We start from the raw sequence: 20,304 nt of genomic DNA on the forward strand, positions 1-20,304 counted from the left end.
GTTGAGCAAGAGGGGGGATTGTTCCCTCGGGGTGGGGTTATTAGTTGAGGAAGAGGGGGGATTGTTCCCTCCAGGGGGGGTTATTAGTTGAGCTAGAAGGGGGATTGTTTCCTGGGGGGGGGGGGGTTATTAGTTGAGCAAGAGGGGGGATCATACCTCCCAACATTTTAAGTGTCGAAAGCGGGACACTTAGGCCACGCCCCTGGCCACGCCCAACCCCCTAGCCACGCCCACTATTTTATTTTATTTATTTTTTAAATTTATTTTTTATTAAAAAATTTTAATTAATTACTCCTGAAAGGGAGGGTGCCAGTGGGAGGGGGAGGAGGGTGGTGAGGGTGGCCGAGGGGGGGGAAAAGAAAACCCGATCGAGGCACCAGCCCGGGGATGCGTATGCGGCATGGATGCCGCATGGACGCTATTAAGCTTCTCCCTCCCTCCTAATGTGCCCCCAGTGTCCCCTTATGTGATTAATTAGGGGGGTTGTCAGTGGAGGGGGGGAGAATGCCCGTCACCGTGGGTGGGGAGGAGGGTGCCACTTTTAGGTGGGGGGGGGGGGCGCCTGGGCAGAGAATGGAGGCGGAAAAACTGATCGAGGCTCAAGCCGCGGTACTGAGGGATGCGGGAGCCCGGCTTCATTACTTCCTCCCTCCCTCCCTCTCTGAATGCCCCCTAATGTATGTCCGTGTGCCCCCCTCTCCTCCCCTCCCTATAGGCAGAGTGAGCGCAGCGGAGCGGGCAGTCGGGTCCTCTTACCGCTGGCTGATGCACGCGTACTGTCTCTATCCGACCTCCATGTGCTTCCTGTTTACTATGACGTCACAGGAAGCACATGGAGGTCGGATAGAGACAGTATGCGTGCATCAGCCAGCGGTAAGAGGACCCGACTGCCCGCTCCGCTGCGCTCACTCTGCCTATAGGGAGGGGAGGAGAGGGGGGCACACGGACATACATTAGGGGGCATTCACAGAGGGAGGGAGGGAGGAAGTATTGAAGCCGGGCTCCCGCATCCCTCAGTACCGCGGCTGGAGCCTCGATCAGTTTTTCCGCCTCCATTCTCTGCCAGCCGTCGGGATTCGAGAGGGGGGGGCCCGGGATAGCGGGAGGGCCCCCCCAAATCGGGAGAATCCCGACGAAAACGGGACGGTTGGGGGGTATGGGGGGGATTGTTCCCTCCAGGGGGGGTTATTAGTTGAGCAAGAGGGGGGATTGTTCCCTCCAGGGGGGGTTATTAGTTGAGCAAGAGGGGAGGGTTCTGTGTGAGAATAGGGTTTGGTTGGGTTGCATTTTCTGATACAGATAGGTTAAAGTCAATGGTTAGGTTGCACTTTCTGATAGCTATACCTATAAGGGCTCTTTCACACCAGAGCCCACTTCTGGCGTTTTAACGCAAAGTCTATACCTTGCGTTAACCAAGGTAAAAGCGTTTCGATACGTTGCGGTACGACGCATCCCGGCGCATTTTATCGTCGGGAATCGCTGTTTCCCCTTCGGGGTAATTAACTACTACCGCCGCTACTCAGCGTCGCACCGAAGTTTCCAGACGACACGCCGCAACGCGTGCAGGAGCCATTCTCCTGCACGCTTTTGGTGTGTAACGGGCCTAAATAAGTGCAACCGGTTGCAAAATCTGATAAAGTTGCAAAAAATTTCACCACAGCGGCCCTGGGCAGGAGCATGTCTTAAGTGTCCCTCTTTCTCATCTCAAAAAGTTGGGAGGTATGCTTTAAAAGGCATTTTAAAATATCACCTAGGAGAAAACTTAGTAGAAAAATTGCTAATGTGCAATAGTGAATGAGCCCATATATATTATATAACCCTGTGAATTGCTATTGGAAAAAAGAAAAACCTCTATGAAAGATGTATAAATACACACTGCAATACAACTTATATTAAATATTCCTATTGTTAATCGCTCTGTGGGCCCATACGGTCTGCCACAGGAAGAGTCTCCACACGACGAGGAACTGGAGGCACGGGTTCTCAATCAACCGCTTTTCCCGCGTTTCGGTCGTGTAATGGAATCAACGCCCTCAACAAACATGGCGGCTGACGGTTTCCACTATCTCTACTACGCAGGCGCCACGACGCCCCGCCCACACTCGGCGTCGGCAGCACGTGGCTCTGTGTACGAAGATGGCGGCGATGGCGGAGAAGGAGGGTGCGGAGGCGGGAGGAGGAGGATCCGGCTCCAGCCCGGGAGGGGGCGGGGATAACCGAAGCGGGTAAGCAGTGGGGGCGGGGCATGGAGTTGCACGGTGCTGATAAGGGGTCGTGTAGGGAATGTGGGTCTGATGTGTGCTGCTGACTGCAGCATGAATGGAGGCAGTGAATGGCCTCTGCAGGCAGCACACAATGGACATGAGAAGTGGCTTGGCTAAGGTTAAACTCACTGCAAGTTGCCCACTTTTCCTGCAGAGAGGAACTACAAGTCCCAGAAGCCCCCGTGCATGGAGAAACATTATAGTACTGCAGGGCTAAGAATGTAGCACTTCCCACTTGCAGCACTGGGGTTCTGGGACAACATCTGTATGGAGCTTCTGCTTTCCAGCACTTTGGAACAGCCAGGGAATCTCAGATCCAATGATTGTCATACAATATTCATACAAACCTCTGAAGGCTGGGAGTATCCACATTTGTGAGAGTAGGAACCTAAAAATATAGGAAATTATGTACTTCCCTGAGAAACCTTTTTTTTTTTAAAAATGCATGTTTTTCTTCATACTTGGCATACAGCTGGACCAATTGAAAGATATGCAGTGGCATAGCTAAGGAGTGCACATTTTACACACACACACACACACACACACACACACACACACACACACACACACACACACACACACACACACACACACACACACACACACACACACACACACACACACACACACACACACACACACACACACACACACACACACACACACACACACACACACACACACACACACACACACACACACACACACACACACACACACACACACACACACTTTATGATCACTACTATTCAAAGAAGTCATTATTACCAGTACAGGATTAATAGAGAGCTAATACTGTGGTTGCAGGATGGCCCGGAGAGGTTGTAACCTTTGCATCCCCTATTGCTACACCACTGGATATATGATAGTGGCATCCTTTTTGTAGTTATTGGGTACCACAGATGGTAATGGTAAGCACCTGTTTCATAGAATGGGCTTCTACAGAACGGCAAGTCTTACCCGCAAGAGCTGTGCTGCTGACAATGTGATTGCCGTCTATAAGTACCATTCAAGAGCTATTCAGCTTCTTATGAAAACAATATGCAAATTGTGTAATCCTACAGGAATTATAGATCATGAGAGGCATCTAGGCGCTAGTCTAGTTTGCGGGACATTTAGCAGGAAACCTTAGGGAACAGTTCTCCAATTACAGCACACTAAAGCTGAGTACACACGTACGATAACGATAGTTTGAAAACAAATGATAACGACAATCGGACCGATAATCGTGCGCTCCAAATTTTCCAACGATCGGGTTTTTTTGGACGATAACGACCGTTATCGTTCAACCCGGCGGATTTTTTCAAAAGATAATCATTCAATCGTTGCAGTGTGTACAAAGATCGTCCGATAATGATTATCTGTGGAGTAGTACGCATGTTCTTATTGCCTGTCATAACGTCACTTCTTTTTGCACACGCATTTTTTTTATCGTTCGTTGTTCAGTACTTTATACTTATATCATTCACGTGTGTACACAATCGTTCATTACGAACAATCTTTTCGGTCTAATTTGAATATCGTGTAAACGTAACGAACGATTGTTATCGCAAGTGTGTACGTAGCATAAGTCTACAGCAGAAAACGTTCTGAATAGTGTAGGCGTAGTTTATTACTACCTATCTGAAACCTAGAAGTTCAAGAGAGCCGTGTCCATCCAATCACGTTAGCGGAATTTCCCCATGAGATTTTCTGAGTCACCCAAACTGGCTGACTAGCGCCAGCATCTATGCTGAGAGCTCATCCACATCAGCTTCTTGCACTGAGATCCAAGGCGTCACCAAGTGCAGTAAATAACACCTCTCCTCTCTTCCCCCCCATAGACTGACATAGGCAGTGTATCTCCATATGTAATAAACTTTCCCCCCCCCCCCCCCCCCCCCCCAATACATAGTCAGTGTATCCCCATGTATGTGTTTTCCCCCTCCAGAACCCAATGTCAGTGGTACCTTTAAATAAAATTAAAAACCCTATACTCACCTCAACTCTGGTGGGGGACACCTCATCTTCAGCAATAAGTCTCCCACTCATCTGGCTGGGTCATAATTAAGTGTCAGGTGATGCACCTGCAGCACGTATCACTCCACATCATCTGACACTATCACTGATGACAGCCTCCGCATGATTTCTCCACTACTGCACTCCTATCCAGCTATAGCAGAAATTACAACAGCTCTGCCAATTATGCCTGGTACACACAATGCAATATCCCATCAGATCCAGGGCTGTGGAGTTGGAGCAATTTTGGGTACCTGGAGTCAGTCAGTAGTTTCATAAACTGAGGAGTTGGATGATTTTTGTACAGACTCCACAGCCCTGATCAGATGGAAGGCTCAAATGGATTTACGATAAATCAGTCAGGTTTCCAATCAATTTTCTGATCACATCTGCACAAAATCAATTAGAAACCTGATCGGACCTGATGGAAATTATCGATTTGACCCGTTGATCTGACAGAAAATTGCATGGGGTGTACCAGGCATAATAGTGGGTGCAGCTCACACTTCCCCCAGTGACACCGCTGTGCAGAATGGAGGCATGTACACGCTGGAGCCAAGTTCACACTGGATGAAGCAACCCAGACAGCTACTTTCAATATATGACTGTATTGCAAAAAGTGCAGTGCATAGCATTTATTGCATTGCTAATTCATCTGAAATACAAATTAACTATCTTATGCATTACAAATTGGCAGGCTAAATCCACACTATGGCCTAGTGCACACTGCATGAGATTCAGATTTTGTTTTTTACATCCGATTCCGATTTTTAATTTTTACTGCATGCTGCCTTTTTTGATCCGTTTTTCTGTTGAATGTATTCAGGAAAATCGGAATTGAAAAATGGAATGACGGAATCGGAAAATGGATTGCAGTGTGCAGGGAGCCTATAAAACGCTTTTCTGAGTGATTTGCTTTCATTGAAATCACATGAAAAAAAATCGATGCATATGCAATTTGCGCAGTCGCAGCGATTTGTATGTAATTTTTACCGCAATTTTAATGAAAGTGAATGGTAGTGATTTTTAAAAAGCGCCCAGAAAGTGCTCAGCAATCACAAGCGCTCAGAAAAGCGTTTATAGTGTGGATCCAGCCTTAAAGGGATTTGAGCACTTACAAACCTGCCCTTAAGGGTTTGGTTCACACCAAGATTGCTTTTGAGCGCTTTTCAGTGCACCCACATTTTTATAAGCACAAGGCTAATGCAACCCTATAAGGGTGTTCCCACAACAGCGTTGTGATTTTGTTTAGAGCCTGTTCCCACTAGCGCGGAAATGAGCTGAATCCACAGTTTTTGTCTGGATTATGAAAATTGCAGCTTCCACATAAGGCACAACATGAAAAAGTGTAGGTGAACCCAAGTTGTTAATTTGCCCTATTCTTTAAGCTAGGTTTACAGTGGGAGTTGCGTTCCCTGTAACAGCAATAACACAACGCAACAGGAATGTGACGTCACATGTTATGCATATGTAGAGTCGCATACAGTCAATGGATTGCATGCTTCACTGTTAGCACGCATGTTTTGCAGAAACGCACAGAATGCTGTGTTATGATGGCGTACCACACCCGCTGTATTGTAAGCATTGCATAGGTGGTGGTGGGCGCATCTTCCTCCCCCACCCCTGGCTGGGTATCGGGATACTACGCGACATGTGAATATTGCTTCTATTGGCCATTGCTGTTCCACCTCTTGGGAGTGGGTCCACATGTGACTGGGACTGAATTAAAAAAACAAAACAAAACAAAAAAAAAACACCACAAATCCATCTAGCCAACAGCCACGCTCCATATCTACCTGGTTGTCCTGAACACTGCTTTGATGAGGTGATCCCATCTCTTTTACCTGTAGAATAATGCAGATTTTTTTTTGTCTGCTTGCTGCTGTCTTATCTTTTACTATGCTGCCTTCATATTCCCTTTGGTATACTAAATGCCCTCCATAACTATTGATTATTCAAATATTGAGATTACCTTTGTTACGGTTGCTTATAGCCAAGTCGTCACTGTGTCTGCAGACAGGTACCATGTCAGTCTGTTTTCTATGTATAAGTTGGTTAGAGTTCTGGTTATTTTATTGTACTGTATATACTGTAGCGGTTTCATGGTGGTTTGCATATATAACTTTAAAGTGGACCTGAGGCAAGAGTGATATGGAGGCTGCCATATTTATTTCCTTTTAAGAAATACCAGTTGCCCGGCAGCCCTGCTGCTCCTCTGCCGCTAATACTTTTAGCCATAATAGCATATCAGGTGTTTCTGACATTATTGTCAGATCTGACAAGATTAGATTCATGCTTGTTTCTGGTGTTACTCGAACACTGCTTCAGCCAAATAGACCAGTAGGGCTGCCAGGCAACTGGTATTGTTTAAAAGGAAATAAATATGGCAGCCTCCATATCCCTCTCGTTTCAGTTGTCCTTTTAGACCAAGTGCTGAGAGCTTTGCAAAGACAACATGCAGGGAGCACCCTATGTGGCGTACGAGACATAAAGGCGCAGGATACAACCGGTATATGGCTGATCCTGCTGCCGCACAAGTCCCGGCCGTGTTACCGTATATACTCGCATATAAGCCGAGGTACCCACTTTTCCCTCAAAAATCAGGGAAAAATGAGTGACCCTCATATAAGCCGAGGGTAGGGAATGCAGTGGCTCCTGAGTGTCAAAAATCAAAGTAAATGCCAATAAAATTACATTAATTTAGACATCACTTCAGTATACGGTATGTATACATTACATAGTTATAAATTTGGACATGCAATACAGCCTAAAACTGGAGACCTAGGCAGGAGGGTAAAGATGACAGTGGCACCGAACAGCTAAAAGACATCTTACATTATAATAATAAAGTAAATATGAATCTGTGACACTATACTGGGCTGATGGCAGGCAGATCTTGATAGGCAGGGTAAATCTCCAGGACAATCTGCAAGTCGGCTGTATGTACAGTAGGACTTGTACATAGGCTCACTGTTAAGATTACAGTGAGCACATGTGCTGCATACTGCATACAGACGATTTGCAGATTGTTTTGAACATTTACTGTGCCTAACAAGATCTGCCTGCCATCATCCGCCCAGTACAGTAATCTCAAGTGCCAGCATTTTTTTCTAACCGGGGTTTTTTTTTTCCTTCTGTGCAGCAGCGAGCTTTAGCTTTCTCTTAGTAGCAGGCTGCTTCTCTCCCACGTCTCAAGATGCCACTAGATGGCGTCATAGGGATGAGACAGTGAGAGCAGATGTCACACAGGCTTCACTACAGCCGCTCATCGCTGCACGTCCTGTGTGCGTGCTGCTCTATGCGTGTCAGCTCACCACTTCTCCGCCCGTCGCTGCAGAATATCGGAAGCCTGCTGTGTCTCTGCTGGACAGCCGCTCATCCCACCGCAACAGCTCCAGCTCTACATGTCTCCCCGCTCATCCCTGCCGCCTGACATTGTCCTCTCCCCGCTCATCCCCGCTGCCTGATGCGAAAGAGCGGCATGTCCCCGCTCATCCATGCTTGATCAGCTCACTCCAGCTCTCCAGCAATTGTCAAGTATGCGCTCGGGGCCCCCCGCAGCAGTCTGTCTGCACACCTGAATTGTATATGACTCGCATATAAGCCGAAGGGGGGACTTTTGAGCACATTTTTGGGGATCAAAAATTCGGCTTATATGCGAGTATATACGGTAATTACTATTCCCCCTCCAGGCTGCCATGGATGGTGCGGAATTAAATAATTTGGCTTGCAGCAATTGCTGGAAGCCGAATTATGTTTTAAAAGTAACTTCAGCTCCGTCTTCTGAAGGCACCGAAGTTACTCCCTGTGTGCCACTATAGCTGTAATTCCTATTACGGCCTATGGTGGCGCCGGCTGCGCCCAAATCTCCTGCGCTGTTCGTCCTATGTGGGAGTGAAAGGATTTACTGCGTCACAGGAGACACAACAGATAGGTACAAGGCGGTCAAATGATAGAAGTGCCTATAAAAACTACCAAATCCTCCACTTGTGTTTGTGTAATATTTACATCATATCTATTGTGACAATTATTCTATATGTGCTGAAGTTGATAACTTATTTTGTTCCTTGTAGGGACTCCATTCAGCTGGGCTCAGGAGCTGGACCAGACACAGAATCCTCCAATGAAAAGGATGCTTTGGTAAGTGATGTACAGAGCTGGCTCTGCAATTGGTAACACCCTCCAGAGTGCATAATACCATCTTGTAGCGATTCTGTGGGGATGATAACTGAACTCTGCACATTAAGTTCACCAGTGTGAAGTTCTTAGAAACTGGCATTCCACATAAAGTGAACTTCAATTTTGTTGAGAAATCAGTTATCCCTTGAGTTCAGTTCCACACATTGTAATAGGATTTGTCAATCATAGCAAACTATGTACCTTGATTCTGAGCACACAGTTAGGCCTAGTTCATATTAGAAGCGCTGAGCGCTTCTCTGAGCGTTTTTCCTTATGATTTGCACTTTAAGTGCTTTTGTTTGGCGATTTTCTTTTTATTCCTGACGACAGTCAGGAAGTTAACTCTGACCAGGAACTGAATAAACACATTGGGCTCAATTCTGGTAGCTATGTGAGGTAATGATTTACTAAACGCTACCAAAATTGAGCCCAATGTATTTATTTTTAAAAACGCTCACCAAGGCGCTTTTTCAATCGCTTTGCGATTTCCCTATGCTTTGTATTGAAGTGCAAACACTCAGGAAATGGTGCAGGAGCTGGGTTTGCTATTGGAAAGAAAGCTCATCCCTCATGTGAGAATACCCACATTGAGAAACATTGCTTAAAGTGAACCAGAGACGAAGCACCGTCATGTATTTTACCATATATATCAGTGGGAACATTAGAGAAAACACCTACCCTGCTCTCGGTTTCATTCTTCACTGCTCAGCTTGCCCATTATCAGCCCTGATAAAATCCCCGACTTTGCATTCAGTCTGGCTTTGCTCAAGAATCATAGCTGAGTCTGTCTTCTCTGATGTCTTTTTAAGCCCAAGCCTGGCCCTTCTGGCTCTGCTATAATGACTCAGTTATAATGATTCCTGAGCAAAGCCAGACTGAATGCTCAGAACGGGATTTTATCAGGGCTGATAAGAAGCAGGCTGAGCAGTGAAGGATGAAACAGAGAGCAGGGTAGGTGTTTTCTCTAATGTTCCCACTGATATACAGTATATGGTTAAATAAATGACGGTGCTTTGTCTCTGGTTCACTTTAAAGGAATACTATCGATACCCAAATGTTCTAAAATGATAGTGTGCAAATAATGTCTAAGTAGCTGTGTAAACATTTTCCTACTTTTCATGTTAAATATCAGAGGCAAAAGCTGTAATTTATTGAGGGTAGGATTTAGCTATATTGGGACAAATCAATTGCAGAAGGGGTGTCTGCTTCAATGCACAGCCAGAGTTGCATATCAGACTACAGTAAGCAAATATCAAACTGAAAGCATAAACAGTATGAAAATGCTGTGACAATTAGTTACATTTCCTCTGCTCTCTTCAGACAGGTCAGTCAGAAGCACAGGACAAAGGAGCTGCAGGCTGCAGCTGTTGGGAGCTCTCTTCTCTGTCACACACAGAGCTACACATAGAGTTAACTGATCAAGTGTGAGGGGAATTTCCCCTCACATCATGGCTCAGTCTGGGTTTTGGCATCAGTAAAGTTTGAATGTATTTTGATAACAGTAAACAAAGAAGTTGCTACTAAAATGTATACACCAGTACTTAGCAGCACTTCCCAAACAATTCCTGTGTCAATTGTAAAAAAAATATGTGAATCGATAGTATTCCTTTAAGCGCTTTTAAAAATCGTCAGCGCTTTTAAAAAACTTTAAAAAGAAAAGCGCTCAGTCTGAACAAGCCCTCACTCAGCAAATCATCCTGATTTTAACAGTCTGTTGGAGTTTGGAATGTCCATTTGTCTGCCAGTCACTAAATTAGTGCAAGCATGGAATATCAGCTACAAGATCTCCTGCTTGATGCAGCTGATGTAGGAAGAGGAAATACCAGGGCTGTTGGTATTGAAGAGGAGTACAGATTCCAGGGTAGAAAAGTGCTGTGGTTACGGGGGAGCGACTATCTACACAGTATATTAGAATAGCTGGCTGGAGGTAGCCTGGAAAATGGCGATGTGACATATTTACATTGCTCAAAGATATATTGAGAGGAAAAACCAGATCATGCTACTTCCTTGGAAAACAAATAGTCTTTGTTAAATTATATGATAATACACAGAACATTTATATCGCGCTTTTTTTCTGATGAACTCAATGTGCCAGAGCTGCGGCCACTAGGGCGTACTCTATAGGCAGTAGCAGTGTTAGGGAGTCTTGCCCAAGGTCTACTCACTGAATAGATGCTGGCTTATTGAACGAGCAGAGCCAATATTTGAACCCTGGTCTCCTAGGTCAGAGGTAGAGCCCTTATCCAGTACACTATCCAGCCCCAAGAACAAAGCATTTGTAAAGCCTTTTTCTCTCGCAGGATCCAAAGCGGATACGCTTGTCTCAGATCAGTACATAGTGCTGTGTTACAGGGAAAAACGTTTAGTGATCATAAATAAAGTAAAAACTGGTAGCTTTTCAGTTTTGATTGAAATGCTTCCAGAGTTGAAGATGTCTTGATTGGGTTTGGCAAGGTGTTCCAAATAGAAGGCACAGCAAAATAGAAGGGTCTGGCTACAAAGGTTTTAAGTTGGACTCTAGAGTGGTCAAGTTATTATGCCTAGTACACACCATACAATTTTCTGGTAGATTTACCTGCCAACATGCAGGAAATTATCTATCTAACCATCTATCTGCCTAGCAATTTGGCATTGTTCTACTCAGCAAGAGATAACCAGGAGACAATGCACCAGAGATAATGACCAGTCTCTACCAGTACGTTACAGAAAATCTAATTACAGAAAATCTAAAGGCGTGTACACGCCATACTTCCGCAAATGACGGATCTGCCAGACCCACCCGCTGGGCGGACGTTCTGCCAACAGTAGCAGAAACAGCCTTATCAGTCTGCCGACAGCTTGTACACACGTGCTACTGTCGGTAGAACGTCCGCCAAGCGGGAGAGTCTGGCGGACCCATCGTATGCGGAAGTATGCGCCTTAACAGAAAATTGTATGGTGTATACTAAGCATTATATCCTGATTATTTCAGATTGTGGGAGGTATGACGCAGCTGCAATAAATCCTTCAGGTATCCAGGGCCTAGGTTGTGTAGAGATTTGAATGTTAGTATGCCAATTTTGAAGGCGGATTCTCCATTTTATGGGTAGCCAGTGGAATGAGCAAAGGATTGGTGTTATGTGGCTATGGTGGGGTTGGCTTGTTATCAGCCTTGCGGAATTGAATGGGAAATGATCCTTTTTCTTGCCGTCGCTCTCGGATTCTCCTCACAGGACTCCACAGCAGATGGTGAAAACATGGACACACAGACAGGCTCAGTGGATGAGGAGAATGGACGTCAGCTGGGAGAGATTGAGCTGCAGTGTGGGATCTGCCTGAAGTGGTTTGGAGCAGATACATTTGGAATAGACACCACGTATGTGTTACATTCTGTTACACACTTCATATACAAAGTAACTTACCCATGGTTAGAAGTCTGTAAGGCTAGTGATGCTAGTAATATTTTTTTTTTTTATTATTACTTTAGGTCTTGTCTTCCATTTATGACCAACTACAGCTTCCATTGCAATGTTTGTCACCACAGCGGAAATACTTATTTTCTCAGAAAGCAAGCCAGTAAGTCCCGAACTACTTTATATGCAGGAAAACTATGAAACTGCCCACAGTGTGTCCGTTCAGATACAGTCCTGATGCCATTAGTCCAAAACAGAACTCACAAAACAGAACTCACTGTTGAATTAAAAAAATAAAGATGAATGCTAATCAATATAAACATCACTATAGATTTATTTATACACAGTCATATTTCATATAAAAAAAATAAAGAAAAATATATGTATTATGGCCAGAACCCAAAGTCTGGTCACTTCGGGTTCTGGTCAGCGAATACAGGAAATGGACACAACGTAGCTACATGTGGCCAGCCAATTCCTGAACCTGCATCCTGCCCATTACCTTCTGCTGATTCGGGGAGCAGAGCAGTGACCTGGCCAAGTTCCGATGTCAAGAAGCTGCTGTACTCAGCTGTGGAGTGTTCCTGGTAGCATGCAGGTTCTGATGGCCTGGAGTATCAGGGCTCCATCTGGGAAAGGGGAGATTGAATTTCCAACTTTAAAGTCGGAAAACCACTGCGCAGCCGTGTCCTCGATTCCGCTGACGTCACCAGGAGCGTACTGCGCAGGCACAGACTGTACTAGGCCTGTGCAATACACTGCTGGTGACGTCAGCGAGGGCGCGGCCACACAGGCACAGTGGTTTTCTGACTTTAAAGTCTGAAATTCCAGAAGTGAACCGGAGGCGGAGCCTGAGCATTGGTGAGTGGCTGTGCGGGCACAGGGTGTCTGCGGGGGACAATTAGAAGCCCCGGGTAAGTTTAACTCTTTTTTTCCCCCCTACCCCTTCCACAAGCTCTCTGTGCTCTCGTTTTTCCTGTTCTGCATGGAATTGACGCCATTGCGAAGGATATGAAGGCTATTAGTAACTTGGGATGTTAGTAACCTGGGATTACCTGTGTATAACAATAATGGAATTGTAATGAAAATGCAGCTGTAGTTCAAACTTGCTGTCATGTTGAAGCGTTTCACCTTTACCAGAGTAATTAGCTTCATATTCTTTGATTTGCAGATCTAAAGGAGATGTGTTTGACCACATTAGCAAACTTGACATGGCAATCTAGAAACCAGGATGAACATCCAAAGACTATGTTTTCCAAAGACAAGGTAACCTTTACACAGCTGTAATGGTAGAAAGCACTGGTTGTAGTTGTAGGATCGAACCAAAATTCGGATCAATTTCATTAATCCGATCGGATTGGTTAGTAGATTTTTGTCCATTAGTGGTCCCAAACGATCATTTACGATCGTTCATATAGAGAATGGTTCAGCAAATTGTATCGTTAGTGGCCATCTTAAAGAACAAGCGACACCCATGCTAACCTAGAAATAAAAAACACATATATAAGTAGATAAATACTACTTCTACTTACATAACAGATGTATTGTGCTATCCATGTAATGATTCCTGTGAATTTTATAAAGGAAAAGCAGAGAATCCTATTCTAGGCAGTGGCCATCTTGCCAAGCTAATGCTGACATCATAACCTCCCTGACTCGTCTCTCCCCCTCCTTTCTCTTGCTCATTGTGTATTCATTAGCTGCCCTCCTCCCAGAGTCTTTTTTTTTTTAATTTACACATCCAATTACTGAGTCTCCTCAGTCTTGCTTGTAAACACAAGCTATCAACTAGGCAGGGAAATAAATGGAAGAGGAGGAATATATTATAGATAAAAAGAACTCCCAGCATTCAAAAGAACTCCCAGCATTCAACTTTTTGGCACTGTTTGGCACTAGGGCCAGTGCTCCTAAAGTAAGTGGTAACTCCAAACCATAACAGCAAAAAAAAGTTTTGAATGCAGGATTAGCATCTTTATCACTTAATACACTCAGACCAGTTGCTGTTGAAATTAGATTTTTATGGTGACAATACCGCTTAGTCTCTGAAGTGAGTGTAACAGCATTTGATTATTGTAAAGCACTATAGATAGTGCTAAACCGCCACTATCCCGCGGCAAAACGAGGGGTTTATACCCCCCAAATCCCCCCTGCAAAATCCTCGACTTTTTTGGTCGTGGATGTTGCTGCCCATGGAGGCAGAGCTATGAGCTGCAGCTCTGCCATCATGCGCGTCAATCTGCCCGCGGATCTCCGCCTCTTCTCGCCCCTCTCAGTGAAGGAAGATTGAGAAGGGCTGGGAGAGGCGGGGATTAACGCACGAACAGGCAGAACTACAGCCATTAGCTCTGCCTCAAGCAGGAAGCGTTCCCCGGACAAAGGAGAGGGGGTTTGGGGGGTATAAACCCCTCGTTTTGCCGCGGGGATGCAGCGGTTTAGCACCATGTAAGGTGCTTTACAATAATCAAATGCTGTTTCACTCTCTCTTTAAAGAGGAACTGTAACATAAAAAGATCCCCTGGGGGGTACTCACCTCGGGTGGGGGAAGCCTCCGGATCCTAATGAGGCTTCCCACGCCGTCCTCCATCCGTCAGGGGTCTCGCTGCAGCCCTCCGTGGAGTCCGGGCAGCGGTGACGTCAATATCTACCTTCCTGGCTCCTGCGCAGGCGCTCTGACGGCTGTCGACTCCGAACTACACGGAAATACCCGATCGCCGTCGGGTCCGCTCTACTGCGCAGGCGCAAGTTTCCTGCGCCTGCGCAGTAGAGCGGACCCGAATGAGATCGGGTATTTCCGTGTAGTTCGGAATGGAAAGCCGCCACAGCGCCCCCGCTGGAGCCAGCAAAGGTAAATATTGAAATGACAGTCGGCACAGTCGCCGGCTGTTCGGAGGGCTGCGGAGAGACCCCCGTGGGACAGAGGACGGCGTGGGAAGCCTCATTAGGATCCGGAGGCTTCCCCCACCCGAGGTGAGTACCCCCCAGGGGATCTTTTGAATGTTACAGAGTCTCTTTAAGGGAACCTAAATTGAGAGGGATATGGATGTTTACTTCTAAACAATACCAGTTTCTTGTCAGTCCTGCTGATCTCTTTGGCTGCAGTAGTGGCTGAATCACACACCTGAAATAAGCATGCAGCTAATCCAGTCTGACTTCAGTCAGAGCACCTGATCTGCATGCTTGTTCAGGTGCTGTGGCTAAAAGTCATCACAGCATCAGCAGGAGAGTCAGGCAACTGGTATTATTTTAAAAGGAAAAATCCATATCCTTCTCAGTTTGGGTTCCATTTAAAGTGGGATAAAACTCCCTAGTAACTGAGGAAAAGAAAAAAAAAAAGTCACCCGATGAAAAATGTATGCAACATCACTTCTGCCCTTCCCCCAACCCATTGTTAAAGTGGACCTGAACTCTTGCACAGGACAGGAGGAAAACAAAGAAATGCACCCTGTGTGTATTTAGAGAGTGTGGCCTGTCTAATTTCTCCTCATTTGTGTCTAATCACAAGTTGTAATTTGATCTCTCCCCTGCGTCACCTGAATGCCACGGTAGATAAGCTCATTTGTAAACGCAGGATGTTATCAATATGACTGCTTCCATGAAAACAGGAAGTAGAAACAGTGCAGATTTCAGGATTTGTATCAGCTGTAACAAAGAAATGTTTGAGACTTTTCCATTAACCGGGCGCATCCGGCAGGTGGCGCTAATTACATTAACCCCCTTGCCGGTCCAATTCCCGCGGCAAGGGGGCAGCACAGCACTTTTAAGAAATTTTTTTTTTTTAAATCATGTAGCGAGCCCAGAGCTCGCTACATAATAGCCGCTGCGCAGCGGCATCCCCCCACCCACTCCGATTGCCTCCGGGCTTTCCCAGTCGCCATGGCGACAGGGCGGGATGACGTCATGGACATCAGAGGGAATCCCGATCCACCTCAGCGCTGCCTGGCACTGATTGGCCAGGCTGCGCAAGGTGTCTGGAAGGGGGGGGGGGGGGGGGGGGCGGCGCGGCGGGTAGCGGCAAATCGGCGGCGATCGGAATATGCACGCAGCTAGAAAAGTGCTAGCTGCGTGCAATAAAAAAAAATTATGCAAATTGGCCCAGCGGGGCCTGAGAAATCCTCCTGCGCAGGTTACCCTAGCTGAGCTCGGGATAACCGGCAAGGAGGTTAATAGTTCATGTAACAAAAGTGGTGATGTAACTGATTGTATTGCGTTTTTTACTGGCCGTATTGGTATTGTGTCTTTACTCCTATAGACAGGGGCGCCTTTACCTACTGACCACCCAGGCAGCGGCTTGGAGCGGCTTTGATGGGGAAGGCGCAATAAATTACTGTCAGTCCAAGGGGAAATAAAAATTCCTGTCCTGAAAGACCGTTGGAAGGGACCGAGAGAAAAAGATTTCCTTCTGTTTTAAGAAGGCAAATTACACCAAGCTTTGCTTTTTTAGTAGGAGGGCATTTGGTTCCTTTTACCCCCCTATACATTCCTAGTAGCTTGGGTCACCCTGAGCTGCTTGGTTACTCTGCTCTTTTCACAAATAGCCTTCTGCTAAGTCACTAAAGAATCATTCAGAGTTCAGAATTATAGATACTCCCTAAGAAGGTGTCTGGCTTATAGCTGCTCTCTGCCCCTCCACAGAGGAGACAGCGCCCTACCCCCAAATGTTACTGAGTCTGCAGAGGGAGTGAGACAAACAAACAGTAAACTCTGCAGACAGCTGTGTGCTCTGCTAGAATGTCTGCATGTCTAGATGTCAGGACAATCGCCATGACTAGCTATGGAGCGGTAGGATCATCTGATCCTCTCCCCTACACAGCCTGCACTTCTCCCTGAATTCAACAGGACAGTGTTTGAAATGTGTAATGGACACAGTGGGGGTTGCAGGTTTTGTCTTTCATTGTGCGTGAGTGAATAGGAGGGCAGCATCTAAAGCTCAAACAATGATAATGGACATGTAAGCAATGTGTGTAATTACATCCATCACTACTTATAATTGAAGATGGCATAATAATGTATTTCCATTAATGCTGTCTGTTTGCCCTCTCTCTAATGCTATGTACCACCTCACGATTTTTCCAACGATTTTCCTGATGTTCATCAATTTTTTTTTTGGAGCGACAAGTAGTCATTTACACGATGTCATGACATCACTTAGCGTTGTGTGGTGAAAAGTGACCGTCACTGAGGATCAAGTAAAGTACTGAGGTCGCTTGACTTCTCGTTCGCGCCCGTCCTGTAATGTCACGTGACATCTCACATACCCGCTGGCAGGAAGATGAATCGCTGGACGCTTGTCATGAGGGACACCTCGCTGGATCCATCTTCCTGTGTTGTTGCAGTCACTGTGGTGAGTGTGGAGCTTAACTTTGCTTGCCCTCACCCTCTGCTCATGCTCCCTCTCCCACTGTCTCCCTGACCAAACAACTGCTACTTGGGGAACAATGTGCACAACTATGTACACTAGTCTGAGCACTCTTCAGGGGAGTCAGTAGCATTTGGAACTATTATTGTGTATTTATGTAGCACTGACATCTTCAGCACTTTACAGAGTACATAGTCATGTCACTGACTGCTCACTGGAGCTTACAATATTATCCCTACCATAGCCAAACTGTAATGTCCGACCATATTATTATCATGTATTTATATAGCACTGACATCTTCTGCAGTACTTTATATAGCACTGACATCTTCTGCAGTACTTTACAGAGTACATAGTCATGTCACTGACTGTCCTCAGAGGAGCTCACAATCTAATCCTACCATAGTCATAGTCTAATGTCCTACCATATTATTATTATTTATTTATATAGCACTGACATCTCCTGAAGCACTTTACAGAGTACATAGTCATGTCACTGACTGTCCTCAGAGGAGCTCACAATCTAACCCTACCATAGTCATAGTAAAATGTCCTACCATATTAGTATTGTTTATTTATATAGCACTGACATCTCCTGAAGCACTTTACAGAGTACATAGTCATGTCACTGACTGTCCTCAGAGGAGCTCACAGTCTAATCCCTACCATAGTTATTGTCTAATATTTTCAATATAGGATTGTTTTGGGGTAAACCAGTTGACTTAGTATGTTTTTTAGGATGCAGGAAATGTCTGAAGTGTCTGAAGACAGAAACTCCATGCAGATTTTGCCCTGGCCAATGTTCAAGCCTAGGACTCAGCACTAAAATGCAGTAGTGGTACCCACTGAGCCTCTATTCTACTCATAGATATCTGCTCATCCATGTCATCAATTCTGACCCTCTACTACCCTTCCTCCCTCCATTCTACTTCTCTTCTCTTGTATCACTTACACTACAAACACACTGTGCTTATCTCCAGAATGGATTATGAATCAAACTATTAGGCACAGTGCACACCAAAACCGCTAGCAGATCCTCAAAACGCTAGCGGTTTTGGAGCAGATTTCAGAGCGATTCTAGGCATGTTTAGAGACATTTTCTAAACATGCCGAGCGTTTTTGTGAAGCAGATTGCAAATATTGTTACAGTAAAAGCTGTTACTGAACAGCTTCTGTAACAAATACGCCTGGAAAACTGCTCTGATCTAGCGTTTTTCAGAGCGGTTTGCATTTTTCCTATACTTTACATTGAGGCAGAATCGCTTCTGCAAACCGCAAATGTGCAGCAGGAGGCACGTTTGCGGTTTGCTAAAAACCTCAAACCGCTGGTGTGCACCATCCCATGGAAATACATTAGCCAAGCGTTTTCACAGACAAATGCGGTTGGCGGATCGCTGCTAAAACCGCTCGGTGTGCACTGGGCCTTAAACCACCTTACCATATCAGCCCTTCAATGTCATGATATACCCACTCCAGTCCTACCCTAACAGGTGGTAACATATTTGCATATCTCATAATGTTTGTGAAAAATTATTTTGAAAGTAAGAATGTCTTGCTTGATAATCCAATCTTGCAATGTGACTGCCATTGGAACTTGTAGTGTGGATGCTGTATTTGAGGTGCATACTGGCAGCATGTGCTGTATGGCATACAATGCTGATCATCCACAAGGCAAACTTAGGCAGCTGCCTAGGGTCTAGAGAGAGTTTAGGGGCCTGGTGGTTGCTAGCCCCCACCAAATCTAACTAAATAAGCCAGGTGACCATCAGTGGAGGGCAAAGTGTTATCTTGCCTAGGGCCCCATTTCATAGTTATCCCTCTCTGATGGCTTATATCATGTGTGAAGTGTTCTATAATGTATATGATTTTTGTTTTATTTTTTATGGGGGGGGGGGGGGGGGGGGGGCGCCACAGGATTTCTTGCCTGGAGTGACAAGAAGGCTAGAGGCGCCCCTGCCTATAGAATACTGGCAGCCGGGGGGGACATGCGTGTCTCTCCAGAGTCGTTCGTCGCAAGAAAACAATCAGGATTCCCTGCCGTGACAAACTATTCTGGGGACACACACGTCCCCGCCGGCTGCCAGTATTGTATAGGAGAGAGGGCAAGGGGAAGGAGAGCCGAAGCCGACAGCTTCATCTGTTACATTGCCGCCGGCTTCATTGTAATTCCATTAAATCACTTTTTACAATACATTTGACCGCAGCGAGGCGGCCAATAAAAACACAATACAATCGGTTACATTAACACTTTTGTTACTTGAACGATTAATGTAATTAGCGGCACCTGCCGGATGCGCCCGGCTAACGGAAAAGTACCAAATGTTTTTATTAAAAAGGTTATTATGCTGCTGCTTATCTTTTAGAGCAGAGAGGGAGTTCAGGTCTGCTTTATTCATCCAAAATTGGATGCTTTCTGTTATTTACATGCTGAGATAAGCTTGCCACTGTCGCAAAACAACAACAAAAAAAACACCTCACAATCCTGCTGACACTGCACAGTTCCTGCGGTTAGGCTAATGTACCCAGACCAGGTACAAGGGAAAAAAGAAAGGGGGGGGGGGACATATCTTTTTGGGGCTATATTTTTGTCAATTTGTATGTTTGGATGTTACAAGCCCCTGTTACCTAAAGCCTACTGATGGCCAGTTCCAGAAGGAAATACAAATCCCTGAATTGTGCTGGAGACAGCATGCCACACTGAGGGACACTAGTGTGAATTTTGATGCTCTCTATAGTGCTGCATGAAATGTTATATAAATGTGTCATCTCCTTCACTGATCCAATATTCTCTCCTGTAGGATATCATTCCATTTATTGACAAATACTGGGAGAGTCTGACCACGCGACAGAGGCCGGGAAAGATGACTTGGCCGAACAGTATTGTAAAGACTATGGTACGCTGTTTTATGACAGTTCAGTGTAATATCTTCCTATCTTCCTTTAACCCTCTGGGCGATACAATTATATCGCCCAAGAGGTGGCGCAGCACTATTTTTTAATTTTTTTTATTTTTTAAATCATGTAGCGAGCCCAGGGCTCGCTACATGATAGCCGCAGCGCAGCGGCATCCCCCCACCCACTCCGATCGCCTTCGGCGATCAGAGTAAGCAGGAAA

At 45.5% G+C, this 20,304-nt stretch overlaps 1 protein-coding gene across 1 annotated transcript in view; it reads left to right on the forward strand.

The window, feature by feature from the left end:
* Window positions 1-2,121: 2,121 nt before the first annotated feature.
* Window positions 2,122-20,304, forward strand: part of ASH2L (ASH2 like, histone lysine methyltransferase complex subunit) — a 57,667-nt gene continuing 39,484 nt past the window's right edge. The window contains exons 1-6 of the mRNA XM_068274604.1: window positions 2,122-2,225; window positions 8,336-8,402; window positions 11,654-11,796; window positions 11,908-11,996; window positions 13,005-13,099; window positions 19,988-20,083. Coding sequence (XP_068130705.1) covers window positions 2,137-2,225; window positions 8,336-8,402; window positions 11,654-11,796; window positions 11,908-11,996; window positions 13,005-13,099; window positions 19,988-20,083 — 579 coding nt within the window. The 5' untranslated portion in view covers window positions 2,122-2,136. The remainder of the gene's footprint in view (window positions 2,226-8,335; window positions 8,403-11,653; window positions 11,797-11,907; window positions 11,997-13,004; window positions 13,100-19,987; window positions 20,084-20,304) is intronic.

Source organism: Hyperolius riggenbachi, chromosome 3 (assembly GCF_040937935.1).
Source record: "Hyperolius riggenbachi isolate aHypRig1 chromosome 3, aHypRig1.pri, whole genome shotgun sequence".
NCBI lineage: Eukaryota > Metazoa > Chordata > Amphibia > Anura > Hyperoliidae > Hyperolius > Hyperolius riggenbachi.